The sequence below is a fragment of the Podarcis melisellensis genome (genome assembly GCF_964234715.1).
Source record: "Podarcis melisellensis genome assembly, chromosome: 10".
NCBI classification, from domain to species: domain Eukaryota; kingdom Metazoa; phylum Chordata; class Lepidosauria; order Squamata; family Lacertidae; genus Podarcis; species Podarcis melisellensis.
In genome coordinates this window covers 56,544,622-56,562,432 of record NC_138542.1, presented here as the reverse complement: position 1 = coordinate 56,562,432, position 17,811 = coordinate 56,544,622, and the positions used below count along the sequence as shown (strand labels likewise).

Sequence of the window (17,811 nt, the reverse complement as noted above, 5' to 3'; positions counted from 1 at the left end):
AGGCTCAGAGAGTTGCAGCCAGTTTGCTGACCAGGGCTGGTTATAGGCTCCACTGGCTACTGGTCTGTTTCCAGGCACAATTCAATGTTGGTTATGACCTATGAAGCCCTACATGACTCAGGTCCAAGGTATCTGAAAGACCTCATACAAACCTGCCCAGACTCTGAGATCTTCAGAGGAGGCCCTTCTCTCGGCCCTACCACCTTCACAGACAAGCTTGGTGGGGACCTTCTCAGTGGCCGCTTCCAGACTCTGTACCTCCCTCCTTGAAGAATTAGACTGGCTCCCTTCTTGTTCCTCTGCTGGCAGGTGAAGACTTGTTCCAACAGGCTTTGGGGAATTGACTGCTTTTAATAAAAGAGTTGGTGCTGTGCTGGTATTATTGTAATTATTTTAAACATATTTTATAAATGTATATAGTTTTAATTCTATTAATGTTTAATTTAATGATTAATGATTGTTCTTTCCATGTTTTTAGAGATTCTTGTTTTTATCTATAAGCTGTATTGAGTCCTGTAAGGGGAAAATACTGTGTGTGTTCGTGTGTATGTATATATTGTTCCAGAAACGAAAATTACATACAGTTACCCTATGAGTTGTAGCCAACTAAATTCTACTGGAAATAGACTTATTGAAATTAAGGGACTGTGGGAGATAAAAACACCCTGGTTCCTTAAGACCTAAAGTCCTAGGATCCTTTAAATAAAATGATCTGGGCAAAATTGGTGAAATATTAAAATGTTATTTATACACACTTGCAAGTGGGGTGACTGAAGAGCAGGCACTCCTGGATCAGGAAAAACACAGTTTATAAAGTCCCTTGTCTGGACGAAAGTCCCTCCTCGACACAGCCATGGGAAAAGGTGTGCAGAGTTTACAGCATATTAAAGGTAAAGGTAAAGGTACCCCTGCCCATACGGGCCAGTCTTGACAGACTCTGGGGTTGTGCGCCCATCTCACTTAAGAGGCCAGGGGCCAGCGCTGTCCGGAGACACTTCCGGGTCACGTGGCCAGCGTGACATCGCTGCTCTGGCGAGCCAGAGCCGCACACGGAAACGCCGTTTACCTTCCCGCCAGTAAGCGGTCCCTATTTATCTACTTGCACCCGGAGGTGCTTTCGAACTGCTAGGTTGGCAGGTGCTGGGACCGAGCAACGGGAGCGCACCCCGCCGCAGGGATTCGAACCGCCGACCTTTTGATCGGCAAGTCCTAGGCGCTGAAGCTTTAGCCCACAGCGCCACCTGCGTCCCTACAGCATATTGCTTCTGCCTTATTAACATACAGTATTATCATCCCACTTCCTATGTTAATCATTGTACAAATATGGTCAAAAGCCCCCTTATATAAATTTATTGATATATAATCAGTATATTTTTATTGCAAGATTGTCCTAATTACATACGAACGGACGGGGGTGGCACTGTGGTCTAAACCACTGAGCCTCTTGGGCTTACCAATCAGAAGGTCAGAGGTTTGAATCCCAGTGATGGGGTTAGCCCCTGCTGATCTGTCCCAGCTCTTGCCAACCTAGCAGTTTGAAAGCATGCCAGTGCAAGCAGATAAATAGGTACCACTGTGCTGGGAAGGTAAATGGCGTTTCAGTGCCCTCTGTTTTCCGTCACAGTGTCCCATTGTGCCAGTAGTGGTTTAGTCATGCTGGCCACATGACCCGGAAAGCTGTCTGTGGACAAACGCCGGCTCTCTCAGCCTGAAAGTGAGATGAGCGCCGCAACCCTTTGACTGGACTTAACCGTCCAGGGGTCCTTTGCCTTTACCTTTTTACCTTTAATTACATATGTGTTGACTGAAGACTGCAGGTTTTCCTAGTCAGAGGCAGAGCTAGCTGCTGTGGCACCCAGAGTGGTGTAAATGCTATGCACCTGGGGGTGGGACGAGCCATCCACAGGGGAGCCGCCGCCTGTGACGAGTGTCCCAGGGGGGTGGGGTGGCAATGTCACCCCCCTCAGTGATGACACCTGGAGCAGACAGCACCCCCCCACCCCCTTCCTCTGCCAGTGGTCCTAGTTACAAAGTGTTAACCATTATTTGTTCCCAATGCGAGCATAAGCTAGTTTCTTATCTGACAAAGCTAAAAAGACAAACCCCAATTCAACCACAAAATGTCCTAGCTACAGGTGTGAGCTGCTTTCATGTATAGGCCAGCCCTTGTGGTAAGCTTATCAGCTATAAACTATCAAATTCTATGTTCAATGATATCCTAGCATGCCACTCCTCTTTTAGACCTTTTGACTTTTATGAAAAAGCAAATAAAAGCTTCATTTAAATGAAGAAGCAATGGAAAGGCAAAGAGAAGCAATTTCTAGTTCTATCAGATAATTGCTTGGAAACATAAAAATTGCCAAGCAATACATTGAAGTAAGAATGTCTTAATAAAAAGCATTAATAAAGGTATCCTTAATCTTTAGGGAGACAAGGGAGATAATGAAAAGGCAACATACTGTAGCACCCTGCTTGTGGTTAACGCTTAGCTGGAATGAAATATTCAACGCAGCAATAGAGAAATTAAAATAATAATTTATTTGTCAGACAAATAAATGAGAGACACAGTGGTATATGGTTACCAAAGCTCTGCCCACTCCAGCCCTGATGGCCAGCACTTATATTTCCTCAGCCCAGCCCCCTTGCTCCTCCTTTGGCTGCCTCTGTCCAATCAGCCTTTTTGAAATTCCTATTGGCTGTTTGCTAGAACCAATCATAAAAGATACACCCATTTCCTATTACCTTTTATGGGAGACAAAGAGCTATATTTCCTTCTATCTATAAATGGCAAATAAATAGTCATATAATCTTACATTTGCCTCAACAAGGCACCTTAATTACCAGCTCACCTCCTGCCCTCCTTGCCCTATTGCCCTCCAAAACAGATTGTTAAAACAGATGCTCATTCTGTCTTAAACAGAGATCAGAGATCTTGGGTTCACATTCTCACACACCATCAATGAAATAAGAATCTAACATAAGAATCTAACATTTCTTACTTTCTAAATCCTTTGCATAATTACATTTAAGCCAATATATTTCATACATAACATATATAGATTTTTTAGAAGCAAAGGCCTTTTCAAAGTAAAAAGGAACTTAGTAAAAACACTTTCCAAACGCAACCCCCCTTTCAAGCCAGCTGCTGTTTCTATTAGCTCTTGCCCTTTAACCTTAGGAAAATGTGGCTAAAGTCTCTAATGAGAGGCACATGATATTATTTTCTGTTAAACAATAAATCCTACTATTTACTAACTCTTAATTAGTGCTCTTGCAGCTTGATTGTATTCTGTAGGGTCAGTAACCTAGTAACCTTTGCTCCCAGCCTGTAATTCCCTTTTTACAACTTTGAGAATTTTGGCTCCTGCTATAAATAAATCAGGGGGGCCTTTGTCCAGGAAGATAAACATCTGCCAAAGTCTTTTAGCCAGCTGGTCATCTGCCTGGCATAAAAACACACAAGCATCTGCAAATATATATTTTTTAAAGCTCATTTTAAAATACAAGTCTTGATCAGATGCCTCAATATCTCCCACAGGGAACTGACTGATAGAGGTGTTGGAGCAGAATGTATGCATCTGGGGTCTGCAACATTTGAGCCTGTTTGGATCTTAAGGCCTTATCTCCCTTGAAGTGTAAAAAAGCAGAGTCAGCATGAAGGGGGTGAGAAATTGAAATGGTGAAAGGAGTATAGAAAAATGATTGAGGGTTTTGACCAGCAATGTTGATTTCCTGTGTTTTTCTTTGATAGCTAAGTGATAACACTGCCATCCCTATAAAAGTAGTTAACCTCTGTAAGTAAGTTAATGGGGTTTTCTTCAATGCAATTGCCTTGTCTTAATAAACAGTCTTGAACAGTCTTTTACCCTATTCCTAATGCGAAAGCTTGGTTTTTCTTTCACAAAGGTCTAGTAGTTACATTGGGTCTATTATGAGTAGAACTTAATTGGCCATAACCTTATATGCCTTGATCTTGCCTGGTGGCTGCATACTTGTGTGCATCAATAAAACTGAACCCATCACATGCCTTGAGACACAGGAAGCATCTTATCTGATACATGCAAGCTAGTTGATTTTTTAAAATTATGATAATGATGACAACTGGAATGTTGTGGAGCTGGTGTTGATTCTCTTGCAGCACAATGCATGTATTCTTTGTGGCCAGAATATAGCCAGCAAGCACTGACCAGTTTCTCAGACAATATTTATACATTTTTTGTAGAAATGTTTTTGCACGGAGTATTTTTGTTTCTATGTCATATTAATATTTAAAGTGAACCAAACCTCTGGCAGCAGTCACAGCAGATTTATGTTGCATGGATTAGAACTGTGAAAACAGCAGAGATGCAGACCAATGATTGCATTAATCTTTTTTAAAAAAAGAAATAAAGGAAAAAATTACAGTACTTGTTCCCAACTGCACCCTGAAAGGATGACATGGGTGAAATTAAAAATCCATGTAAAGTGTTTAATACTATTGTTCTGTCAAGACTGGCCCGTACGGGCAGGGGTACCTTTACCTTTTAATAAATGAAAATCTGCCCTTATTCCCTTATGGGGGACACAAAAGCCTTTATAGGTTCTCCATCGGTCGGAGGAAATAACAAGAGGCCAACCAGAGAATATTGAGAAGCAAAGCAGCTAGTAAGCCTGATCTTTATTGAACTGTTGCAACAGGGTGCCCCCTTCACACGCAGGAGAAGGAGGAGGACCCAGAACAAAGGTGTGCCTTCCCTTATATAAACATTTTAAATTGCCCACCTTGGAGTCCAAGACCACCCCCAGAAACATCATACCTACATCACAGAAAGGGTGGGCTAAAGCAGAAATCTGAGTGGGTTGTTTACCTCATAACCTGAGTGGGTTGTTTACCTCCTGTCTGGCAAGTTACCTGTTAATGTTTACTGGATTGCTACCCTGGGGAGCCTAGCCAGTCTTTTGTAATGATAAGTACTTAGTTCCTGAGCCAAGTCACAAGCTCACCATATTCATACACAGGCATACCCTTAAGACAGGATTTGTGAAGGAAAAGACAATGGGGAGGCTCCTCCATTTGACCTTGCAGAGAAAACACCTGGTCAGCCTGGGAGTCAAAATGGCTCCATGGCTGCTCTCCTGTGCAGCTTCAGACATGTGGCCTATATGTACGCATTTGCTTGGTACATTTATGAACTTTTATTATATACATAAGACCTTAATTTATTTATTTCACTATTATTTTGTATCATTTTTTTCTTTTCATAATACTATACTAATTATTGCATAAATCAAAACAGGAGAATAGTTCTGTCCTCAGGGATGAGACATGCAAGGCAAGGGAGTAGAGAGGGGGAAATGTAAATTGTTTTAATATTATATTTTAAATTGCTGTAATGTGCCCTGAGACCTTATGGTGAAGGGTGGTTAATAAATCATATTATTATGAATATATGAATAAGAGATGAGAGTTTGAGAATGTCAGACTGATGGGTGAGATTTTAGCAAGTATTTAAATCTGTTTAAGACCAAACTGATCCAGCACTGGTGTTTCAACTGATTAGAAATTGTGCAAACTGGCAGCAGCTTTTGGTGTCCACCTGCTGTCTAATTTTAGTTTGTAAATTCATTGGGGCAGGGTCCTTTCTGTTACACTCTGAGCCTCCATGTGTATGGACTTCACACATGACACTTAAAACATGTTGCTATTTATATGAGTCATCTGTGCACTGCCTTGATGATGTATCTAAGTTACTTTGAGCCCAGAAATCCACATCCATAAAAATTCAGTCTGAAACAATAACATAATTACTGCAGGGTAGAGGAAACATTCAGATTTGAAGCAATTGATGTGATAATGATTTATCAGCATGAAACCATGAACATGCTTAATCCTAACGACCTAATTCAGTAGTTCCCAATGGGTGGTCTGCAGACCACAAGGCTCTGTGGCACCAGTCACATAACAAAAACTACTATAGAGATTTTCAAAAGTAGGGGGTCCATGGCTTGGCATTTGAAAAATAGCGTCCACAGTGTTTAGCTAACTGAGAACCACTTCCTTAATTCATTCACATCCTTTAAAGACTAAAAATATTGGGGTCTTCTAAAAGGGTGTAAGGTTCACAAAGTTAAAAAGATTTAAATATATATTTATTGTTTTAAAAGCTTAAACATTCAATCAGGATGGACCATCAGATTACCATTCTTTTTACAAGGTGTGCTTGATGTTACCTTTCTTGTTTATCCAGAAACCTGGGGTAAACAGGTTAGAAATGTCATAAATCCCTAGCTTAATTTACACCACAATAACATCTCTGTCTGACAGAAGGAAATCTGCTACTTTAGGGCAAGTTAAGTTTTCATGGAAGGGTTAACCTCTGTAATTCCAATCACTATCAATTATTGCAGCCCAAGAGTCAGGAAGTCTGATATTTAAATTCATGTCACAAAGAAGAGTAAGCCAAAGAGAGCTTGATCACACTGTGCTACACTCCCAAATCCAGTTGTAAACAAAAGAAAAGGGTGCAATGTCCTGTCATGCTTACATCACTCTGGACAGCATTGGTGATACTTTGGAGCAGCAATATTCTGGCCTTTGAAAAATAGTTTATGCCCATGCTGTCTTTGGGGTCTTCTTGTAGTCTTCCCTGGACAGTGTCCTACTTGATGTTGTTGGTTGTTTGCATGAAGCAAGAATGCATTATATATCATTAGCCCATATATATATCATTAGAAAAGAAGTAAGTTTTCTTCCAGTGTTTATGCTTGATATTTTGCAAGAGGATTTTACTTTTACACTGAGACCCAAATTGCTGGGCTCTGGAACTTGCATTCCTTTGTCAAGGTTGTTAGTAGTTATATTTGCAGGACAGATGCCATTGCTCATTGTTCTGCTTTAAACCCTTAGCGGAGTGAAAGAACACGTAGTAATTGTATTTGATTCCACCCTTTATTCAGTAAATGAAAGTAATGAGATTCTAAAAACTATGAGAAGGAGGAGGAGGTGATTTTTTCAGCTCAAGAGAAAAGTTTAATCAGGGCTATATTGAGGCATCTGATCAAGGCCTGTATTTTAAAATGAGCTATTATTTATTTGTCTGACAAATAAATTATTATTTTAATTTCTCTATTGCTGCGTTGAATATTTCATTCCAGCTAAGTGTTAACCACAAGCAGGGTGCTACAATATTGCTTGTTTTTCCTTCCATGTTTACTTATTTGTGGAGTTTGAGTGGCATTATAAATAGCAGGCATGTCTGGTTGAACAGATTTTTATGTCTTATGTTAAGTTTACCATTACGGTTTTGCTGGTGTTGTAAGAAAAAACTGCTCCTTTTCCCTTATGGGGTACCCAAGAGCCCATATAGAGTCTTTTTGTAGGTTCTCTATCAGTAGGAGAAAATAACAGGCCAACCAGAGAATATTGAGAAGCAAAGCAGCTAGTAAGCCTGATCTTTATTAACTGTTGCAACAGGGTGCTCACAGCCACATGCAGGAGGCAGGAGGGACCCCAAACATTGGTGTGCAAATTCTTATATAGACATTTGAAATTGCCTCCCCTGTAGCTCAAGACCATCCCCAATACATCATGCATACATCACAGAAGGGGCAGTCTACAGCAGAAATCTGAGTGTGTTGTTTTTCTCCTGTCTGCCAAGATACCTGATAATGGATCACTGATTGCATTACCTGGGCCATTTGGCCACTTTTCTGTGATGATAACTACTTAATTACTGAATCCAGGTCACAGGCTCACCCTATTCGTACACAAACACACCCTTAAGACAGGATTTGTGAACAAAGACAATGGGGAGGCTTTTCCATTTCCTTCCTCGCAGAGAAATATTTGAGGTGACTGAAAGAGTCAAAATGTCTTTAGGACTGTTTTTCTGTACTGTTTCCAGACATGTGGTTTATATGTTTATGTATGTGTTTGCCTTGAACAGTTATAAACATTTATTTTATATATATAAGACCTTAAAATTCCTGTAACACTGGAAATGAAACAATGAGAATATATTTCATTTCTTTCTCCTTTTCAGAGCAATGAAATGGCAGAGCTGCAGAGAATTCGGATGAAAGATGAGATAAGAGAATATAAGTTCAGAGAGGCAAGACTCCTTCAGGACTATACAGAACTTGAAGAAGAAAACATTACATTGCAAAAGTTGGTTTCCACGCTGAAACAGAACCAGGTGAGCACTAACTGGATTTTCAGAGACAGGTTGCAAAAGGAACAGTACCAAGATCTGAATTACATACCATTTTTTGAATACAGTATACATTCATTTCCAGATAATGGGAGCAAGCAACAGAAGACGCTGTTGAAGGAGGCTTGTCTTTTTGTATGCAGAGGGTTCCAGGTTCAGTGCCTGGCATCTCTTGGTTTAAAAGGGCATTTATATAGTTGGGCTGGAAGCAGCTTTATTTCTTAATTTTATTACCATACATTTGTATGGTCATAGTGCTACTGCAGCCCACATTTGGCCAGCTTGCAACTCCGCGGTAAGTTCTGACCCACCAGCTGAAGACCAGTAACTTAGTTGACCAGTGCCACAAAATCATGTTAACGGTTTAAAATATGGAATATAATGTACTGTAAGTGGTGGGTGCTGAACCCACAGAAAAGAGTAATCTGATTACTCCACATGGTTAGATTGCAGTCTATCATGTGACAGCTCTGCTCCATTAAGAGATTTTAAAATGCCATGAGTTGTGAGCTGGGTGTATAGTGGTGCATTTGGCTAAATGTTTTGATGTCAATTTAGCAGTTGCTAGCTCCAGCCCACCACCACCCCTTTGTGAAGCATTATTAAGCCTTAGGGCCAGGCTCTGAACATGGGTGGGGAATTGGCTGCCAAGCCAATTGGGCCAGAAGCTTATGCAGGTTCCAAAGAAGGAAGCAGTTGCTTGTGAGAGAACATTTCCAAAACTGAAGGGAGTCTCAGAAGCAATCTGTGATATTGCATGGTTGTGGGTCTGATGTTCAAAGCAATAATGTCAAAATCCCATTGGGGACTCGCAAGCACTTTCACTTGCCTAAAATAGCTCTTTGGCACCCAGACTATATTTAGAAGATGTTGGGTTGAAATAACGACAGACGAGTGGTGAGCGTCATATGGGAGGCATCTCTCGAGCAAGTCTTGAGGAGTCTCTTTTATTGAATATTACAGCATTGCCACGTATGTGCTTATTGCTGATTGGTTAACACAAATACAAAGCAAAGGTTGCATATAGGCATTAATCACCGATAGATTAAAGGCTGGGAAAGGGAGCACAGAACTAGACAGGCACGAAAACCTCCTAACTAAATTATAACTAATGATTAATATAGTAAGACTTAGAACAATTACTAATGATTGATATAGGAAACTTTAAAGATCATAATAATCACGTTCCGTAGATGTGATCAACTATGAATTAAGAACAGGTCAAAGTACAATGTTTTTCCTGAACTCAATGTGAACTGAACATTCTAATGTGATGAGTGAATGTCTTAGTATTAGAACGGTTTGTGCAGCATCATGTGCAGAAGCGAAGCTTAGAAGCAAGACTTTCCATCAGGCCACAGTCATGTGCAGAAGCAGAGCATCCCATCAGAAGTAATTGCTATCCAACATTATTCTACCCTATAAACACAAATAGCAGATTATAAGCAGAGGCTGTGTTTCATTTTCTTTTTCTTTTTGTAAAAATGGACAATTTCTAATCACTTTTGTTTTTTTGTTACGCAGAAAATTGATCCCATTTTCAGCAAAAAAAAATCGCTGCTAATTATACCATAGATAAAGAGCTGATTAACTTCTGAGATTACTCATTATACAGTAATTGTGTTACTTGAATAGTATATAAATATATGCTGTATCTTTAACAAAGGAATTAATTTATGTTTCTGCTGCTTGCAAAGAGCCAACTGTCTCTCATTATAAATGAATATTGATCAGCTTGACTAGGGATTTTGGACATGTAGTTTCCAGGGAACATTTATATATTTCTATGCAATCTTTCAAACCTTTGCCTTCTCACAGTTTTATTTTACTGTGTCTGCTTTTATTCATAACATTTTATTTAACCAATTTTTTAATTTAACCATTCTTAACATACACAAAAAGATGATTGACAAAATAAGTCATATGTATGCCTCAATTAGTATTTTCATTAAAACCTTTTGCTCAGTTGCTTTTGTTACACCATTTTTCTTAAAAAAACAACTTACCTGATGTGTTTTTGAGCAATTTTCTCTGTCAGTGTTCCCTGAATTCTTGTTTTTATGTAGTGGACATATATTTTTCATTTGTGTCTTTAAATTTTTTTTTTTTAATGGTTATAGAGCCATAGAATCATAGAATTGTAGAGATGGAAGGGACTATGACGGTCATCTAGTCCAACCCCCTGCAATGCAGGAATCTTTTTGCCCAACGTTGGCCTCAAACCCATGAATCTGAGATTAAGAGTCTCATGCTTTACAGATTGTGTTAATACATTTTTCCATATATGTCTGTAAGTCTTGGGCTAAGCAACATGTACAGTGGTACCTTGGGTTACATACACTTCAGGTTACAGACTCCACTAACCCAGAAATATTACCTCGGGTTAAGAACATTGCTTCAGGATGAGAACAGAAATCGTGCAGCAGCGGCGCAGCGGCAGTGGGAGGCCCCATTAGCTAAAGTGGTGCTTCAGGTTAAGAACAGTTTCAGGTTAAGAACAGACCTCCAGAATGAATTAAGTTCTTAATCCAAGGTACCACTGTATAAGCACCTGAAACATATTGAATTTTCTATTAAATTACAGAAAAATACTTTGTCACATTTGATGGTACAAAATCAATACATTTTAGTTAAGAGGTAAATTTCATGAAATATGCCCGATAATGTTTATTCTGAAAAACTGTTAACCTCCCCCTGGTTTGGTTTGCACTACAAAATCATCATTATGAAAGATGTAACATATAACAAACTTACGATAGAATTACAATGGTTTCAGGGCATCTCTACTGACCAGTTTATATAGTCAGTAGAATCTGAGTCCTTTCTCCATCCAACAATTTTAAGTACGTATGTTCAGTCTTTCTTTTCTCTCTCTCTGTTTTTGGTACCTTAGTTTAACAGATGCAGCAAATGGCAGGTTGTTTGTAAATCCAACTTTTAGTATTTTGAATGTTCTTTATCTTACCTAATTCAGGTTGAATATGAAGGCCTGAAACACGAGATAAAACGATTTGAGGAAGAAACTGTATTGCTTAATAGCCAGCTAGAAGATGCCATCCGGTTAAAGGAGATTGCGGAGCATCAGCTAGAGGAAGCCCTGGAGACGTTAAAGAATGAGAGAGAGCAAAAGAACAATCTGAGGAAGGAACTCTCCCAGTATATCAATCTAAATGATAGCATGTATAATAACCATATTAATATCTCGGTAGATGGATTAAAGTTTGGAGAGGATGGGAACGAACCTAATAATGATGACAAAATGAATGGACACATTCATGGACCCCACATGAAAATGAATGGTGACTTTCGGACTCCCACAGTTAGGAAAGCAGAATCACTGCACCCAGTCTCAGATCTCTTCAGTGAGCTCAACATCTCTGAAATGCAAAAACTGAAACAGCAGCTCATGCAGGTAACATTTGACATGGACCATTAAAAAGGGAGTTTCATATAATGTACCAGATATTGGGCCCAACTACATTTTGCATCCACACGGTGGGAGGGTGCTTTGTAGTTCTGGTAACTGCATAGGAGAAAGAATTCCACCAGATGTGGTTTTTCCCATTATAGTGACAGAAAAAATGACAGATGCAGAATTTTATGTTCTGTGCTGCTTTGACAAGCATATGCCTCCCTGTTTTATCTTGCTTTCCTTTTTATTCTCCTCTCCTGTGCCCTGTGCCTAAGTTTTCTTCAACTATATATACTATATATACCTCTGCATCTACTGTTTCCTCTTATGTGCATACAATTCCTTACTTCCTTTAACTATCCTGATCCTCAGGCAGCCTCCCTGGATTCTTCTCCTGCGCAATCCTGTCCCTCCATTCCACCTACTTATAGCGCAACATTGCAGATACATATATTTATAGAGTTAGGATAAAGTTTGCTTTTTTATATACAGTTTAAATTATTTTTCCATAGAAGCAGATGAGTTTCAAGTTTCACCATGTATAGTTATAAGTTTATGGGTGCTAGACACTCTTAAATTCCCAGTGTTACAACTGGGAAATAGCTAGACCAGCCAGACCAGTGTGTATTAGAGTTACCGGTATTTGTATTAGAACACACCTGTGTGTATTAAGCTGTGTGTTGGACACCTAAATCCTGTAATAGCTAATTAAGCTAGACTTAATTCCTCTGGAATTAGCTAATTAAGCAAGGCTAACTTCCTCAAGGGACGCTGGTGGCGCTATGGTCTAAACCACAGAGCCTAGGGCTTGCCAATCAGAAGGTTGGTGGTTCGAATCCCCATGGCAGGGTTAGCTCCCTAGCAGTTCGAAAGCATGTCAAAGTGCAAGTAGATAAAATAGGTACCGCTCCAGCGAGAAGGTAAACAGCGTTTCCGTGCGCTGCTCTGGTTTGCCAGTGCTGGCCACATGACCCAGAAGCTGTCTGTGGACAAATGCCGGCTCCTTCATCCTATAGAGTGAGATGAGCGCCACAACCTCACAGTCGTCCGCGACGGAACCTAATGGTCAGGGGTACCTTACCTTTACCTTTAACTTCCTCATAGGCTGTGGATAAGAAGCCAACAGAGCATCCAAAGAACTTTGAGTTTGGGGTGGCATGGAACAAGACAGATTACTATTTTATAGTAGATTGTTTGTCAGTACAAGGCCTATATAGCTTGTGTATGACAACAGTAATACAGATGTATTACCTATCAAGATTATTGCCTAGAGCCAGGAACACTGTTCCTAATTATCTCTCTTCCTAATTATATATTCACCTAACATTTCCATAAATTACTATCCTTTATGTGTCATGGGGTTTGAAATAATAATGGCCACCATCTACTAAGCTAATTAGGTTTGGTTTTATTACATCTCATCAAACAAGTTGCACCACTCACACTTGATAGAGCTCATTTGCTGCTGTTATTTTCTTTTTTTAAAAAAATAATACACTGCTAGTCTAATGACATTTCCCCCTCAAATTGCTATTAAAATATATCTATAGTATTTGGAATGGTGTGCATATCTCAGCTAAAATTTTCCAGGTTTGGTGGAAAATATTGTTGCCTATGACTGGTGACACAAATATTGGCTTATTTGCATGCCACGTTAAACCATAACTGAAAACAAACTATGGCTTCACATGAATGAACAGCATGCAAATGAACACTGCCCAGAAAGGGTCTCATGTTGCTTCCTTTCTGGAGGACAAAGCAAGCTGATGTTGTGTCGTCCGAATCTGGGCTCAAGAAACTGGAAGCAGTTAATAAGGAGGATACAAACCACAAGCCTGGATTCAGACAACATAAGCCAGATTCTTGCTTATTTTGTCCATGGTGCAACTGCAGCAATAGTGAGAGAGGAGCATTGTGGCAGCTTTTGAGTAGTGTACGCCAGCAGTGCTGCTTGCTCACGTAGCTATAGTTTAATATGATGCCTTAACTGGGCCCATGAACACAGAACATGAGAAGGAATTGTTTATTTACTTTTGCTAGCACAATACCAATTGCTTTATATATAACAGGAACGAGAACAACCACCATCACCACCATAATAACCAACAAAGGTACAGGTTAAGACATTGTTTCTCTGGCATTTTAAATGAAATTATTTTTTAGGTCTGATGGACAAGGAAGCTATATTTTAAGCACTGAAGCGAAGTCATCCATTTTGCTGTCTCAATTGACTTTGTGATGTATCTGGAAGGTGCTTTTCTTGTTTTTTTAACTTGTGCTTTTTTGTTGTGCTATTATTTTAGTGTATTTTTTTATTGTGAACCGACCTAGGATGTATTTTTATGAAGGGCATCATACAAATGCCTTAAATAAATAAAATGCTACTTTCTTGCAAAATTTAAGATACTGTGTGATTTCTTAGGAGGAAGAACTTTTTGACCTCAGCAGTAGCTGAGGTCCCGGTTCCTAGGCTCAGTTTTTTAAGATACCGATGGGTACTGAGCAGTTAGTTTTGCACCCAGGTTCTTTTTTGAGACATTAATATTTTTCTCCCTGGGTTATTGCAGGTGGAGCGAGAGAAAGCTATTCTCCTGGCTAATCTTCAGGAGTCACAGACCCAGCTGGAACACACAAAGGGGGCACTTACTGAGCAACATGAACGGGTCCACAGGCTCACTGAGCATGTCAACGCTATGAGGGGTTTACAAAGCAACAAAGAATTGAAGGAGCTAGATTTTGAGAAAGGCCGGGATTCTGGGGAAGAAACCCATGACTATGAAGTGGACATCAATGGCTTGGAGATTCTGGAGTGCAAATACAAAGTAGCTGTCACAGAGGTGATTGACCTCAAAGCTGAAATAAAGGCCTTGAAGGAGAAATACAATAAATGTGTTGAAAACTACACCGAAGAAAAGGCGAAGTATGAGAGCAGGATCCAGATATATGATGAGCAGGTGACAAACCTGGAAAAGTCAACTAAGGATAGCCATGAGAAAATGATGCAGATGGAAAAAGACTTGCAAAGAATTACAGGTGTTGCAAATGAGAACCACAATACACTCAACACAGCCCAGGATGAGCTGGTGACTTTCAGTGAGGAGCTGGCTCAGCTCTATCACCATGTGTGTTTGTGTAACAACGAAACTCCTAATAGGGTTATGCTAGATTATTACAGGCAAAGCAGAGTTACTAGAAGTGGGAGCCTCAAGGGACCTGATGATCCAAGGGGGCTTCTGTCCCCACGGCTGGCTAGGAGAGGGATGGCATCTCCAATAGAAGTGAGGACACCGACTGAGCAGATTTCGAGGGAGAGTGCAGAAGCCAACAAAGAGCAAAGTCCAACAAAGACACCCACAATTTCTCCAGTCATCACAGCCCCCCCTTCCTCCCCAGTTTCCGACACTAGTGACATTCGCAAAGAACCGATGAATATTTACAACCTGAATGCCATAATAAGGGACCAAATCAAGCACTTGCAGAAGGCTGTAGATCGGTCGCTGCAGCTGTCACGGCAGCGTGCAGCAGCCCGTGAACTAGTACCTATGATTGATAAGGACAAGGAGGCCTTAATGGAAGAAATACTGAAATTGAAGTCCCTGCTGAGTACGAAACGAGAGCAGATAGCGACCCTAAGGGCTGTGTTGAAAGCCAACAAGCAGGTAAGCTGTTAACTGCCCATCTGCCATTAGAAAGGTGGTTGTTGTTTAGTAGTGTCCAACTCTTTGTGACCCCATGCACTCCATGCACGCCATGCACTCCTGTCTTCCAATTCCTCCCGCAGTTGGTCAAACTCATGCTCTCTCTCTCACATAATTTATTTTATTTTAGGTACTCTTAACCCAAAATTACTTACAAAAAACAGTTAAATTAATTTACTGCAACAGTGAACTTAGTTCACTTAGTTTTTATTGAACAAATTTGAGCATTCTACAAAATAATAAATGTGGTATACCCTCAAGATTGCATTGAATTCCAGAGGCCTAGGGAACCAATCATATTTTGCTTTTACATGGGGTCAGCTCAGACCTTCTCAAAACTTCAAACAAGCTCCTTTTTCTCTGTCCCTCATCTTTCATGTAATGCCAATTCCTTTCCTCCTTGTCTTGTTCAAGCAAATAATAGTTTGACATTATATGCAAGTTTGGGATTGGAAGTTGCTTCAAACAAACTATAGTGAGGCTTGAATGTAATGGCAAACTATAAACGAGGAGAGGAAGGAAGGAACTGGAGCCTATGAGTGGAGGAGGCTGCTTGAACCTGTAGCACACTCCTGTTCAGAGCTTTAAATCTGAACCAACTCATAGTGTCCAAAAATTTATAACTAAGGCACTTTAACTATTTCCATGATTCCATAATACACATTCTTGTAATTATTCAGAGTTCGTAAAGACCTGAGTGGATACACAAACATGTTAAAAAATACTAGTGTGGATTTGACTTGAGCTACTTTTTTTGCTGCAGTATAACATGGGTAGAGCAGTCCTATGGGAAGGGAGAAATCTAGGTAGATGTATTTTCCTTTGCCCGGGAGGCTTGAGCTGGGAGGACAGAAGGTGAGGGCAATTAAATACAAATGTATAATATATATCAGAAAAGGACAACCAGTTGAAAGTCTGTTTTGGCTAATCAGTTTCTTTCAGTCCCATCCATTTGTATATGAAATGCACATGAAGTAATGCATTTGAACGTTGTGGATATGTTTCCTCAGGAGTGTGGTATTATCAAACTTCCCCCGGATGCTAGATTAAATAGATGGGATTGAAAAAGACTGATTACACATATACCGACCTTTTGGTCTGCTGATAGTAAAATACTAAAATACGAGGTGCACACCAGCTAATTACGCTACCATAAAGCAATAAAAACAAACCATAAACCAGCTAGGAAGGAATGTTTCTTCTCATCTTTTAATTGTGCTAGCTAGCAATTAACTTAGCTTAAAAAATTGTATAGACAGCCTACCCAGAAGGTTGAGGTAATTTTAATCTATTTTAGTATTTTAACTTTGGTACTTTAAAATAGTATTTTAAAATAGGGGTGTAATTTTTCTTGTTTTTCTTGTTTTATCTTTTTTATAAACTGCTTTGACTTTTTTTACAACCAAGCAGTATATACATTTTATGAAATGAACAAACATCAATAAGGGTGTGTGTAATAAATAAAAAACTGCGATACATATCAAAATGTGCAAAATGCATAAAAAACACCGCTTTTTGAACCAGTCAGGAGCTATCTGCTCACACACCTTGCTTACGCGAAGATAGATAAGCAGCTCTGAAGATCATGCCTCAGCTCTGTACAACCTTGTTTTGGTAGTGTTGTTTATATGCTATGATTTCATGTGCTACCAGACTCATGTTATTCTATATTCTGTACCTCTGAATTATTCTTGCTAGTGTTGCAAGGAGATGAGGAATACCTGTTACCCATTCAAGATATGCTCAAGAAGCAACAGACACAGTAATGGAGAAAAAGACAGTAAAAATTTATTGCTAAGCAATAAAGACCCAGAGGAATGATTTCCAGAGTCTGAGCCCTGAGGGCTTTGGGTTTATATACAGTGGTACCTCGGGTTACATACGCTTCAGGTTACAGACTCCGCTAACCCAGAAATAGTACCTCGGGTTAAGAACTTTGCTTCAGGATGAGAACAGAAATCATGCTCTGGCGGTGCGGCAGCAGCAGGAGGCCCCATTAGCTAAAATGGTGCTTCAGGTTAAGAACAGTTTCAGGTTAAGAACGGACCTCCGGAACGAATTAAGTACTTAACCCGAGGTACCACTGTACCTTATTCCAAACAGCATTAAACATTACATATTCATATATTGCAGCAAAATCAAACCAATGAACAGGGGCAAAGCCCTTCCTGTGTCCATGTAAAGATTACTTCTGCTTTTCCATATAAGTGCATAAGAAATCACCAACGGCCTTTACCCCTATTTTCAGCAAATAAAGCATAAAGAGGAAAAAGAAACCCCTTTGGCAGTTGAAGCCAAAATCCCCCATTTCTGTTATCAGGCAGATGCATTATGTTATGTGGCAAACATCCAATTTCCTGTTTCTCAGGTTGGCATCACTGTCTCGTGTTATTTTCATGAGTCTGAGAAACAGTTCGAGGAATGTTCCTAACAGAAAGAATGCAGACGTAACTAAATATATGTTTGCTTTCTGCAAGCACAGCAACAGGGCAGAGAGAGACTTTGATTCTTA

General features: G+C 39.8%; 1 protein-coding gene across 19 annotated transcripts in view; it reads left to right on the top strand.

Annotated features, from left to right (window-relative positions):
- Nucleotides 1-17,811, top strand: part of BICD1 (BICD cargo adaptor 1) — a 132,442-nt gene that overhangs the window by 73,609 nt on the left and 41,022 nt on the right. For all 19 annotated transcript variants that reach the window (XR_014172143.1, XR_014172144.1, XM_081926853.1 and 16 more), the window contains exons 4-6: nt 8,022-8,174; nt 11,164-11,601; nt 14,169-15,260. Coding sequence is in view for 17 of the 19 variants with exons in the window: in XM_081926853.1 (XP_081782979.1) it covers nt 8,022-8,174; nt 11,164-11,601; nt 14,169-15,260 (1,683 nt within the window). In the remaining 2 variants the exon portion in view is untranslated. The remainder of the gene's footprint in view (nt 1-8,021; nt 8,175-11,163; nt 11,602-14,168; nt 15,261-17,811) is intronic.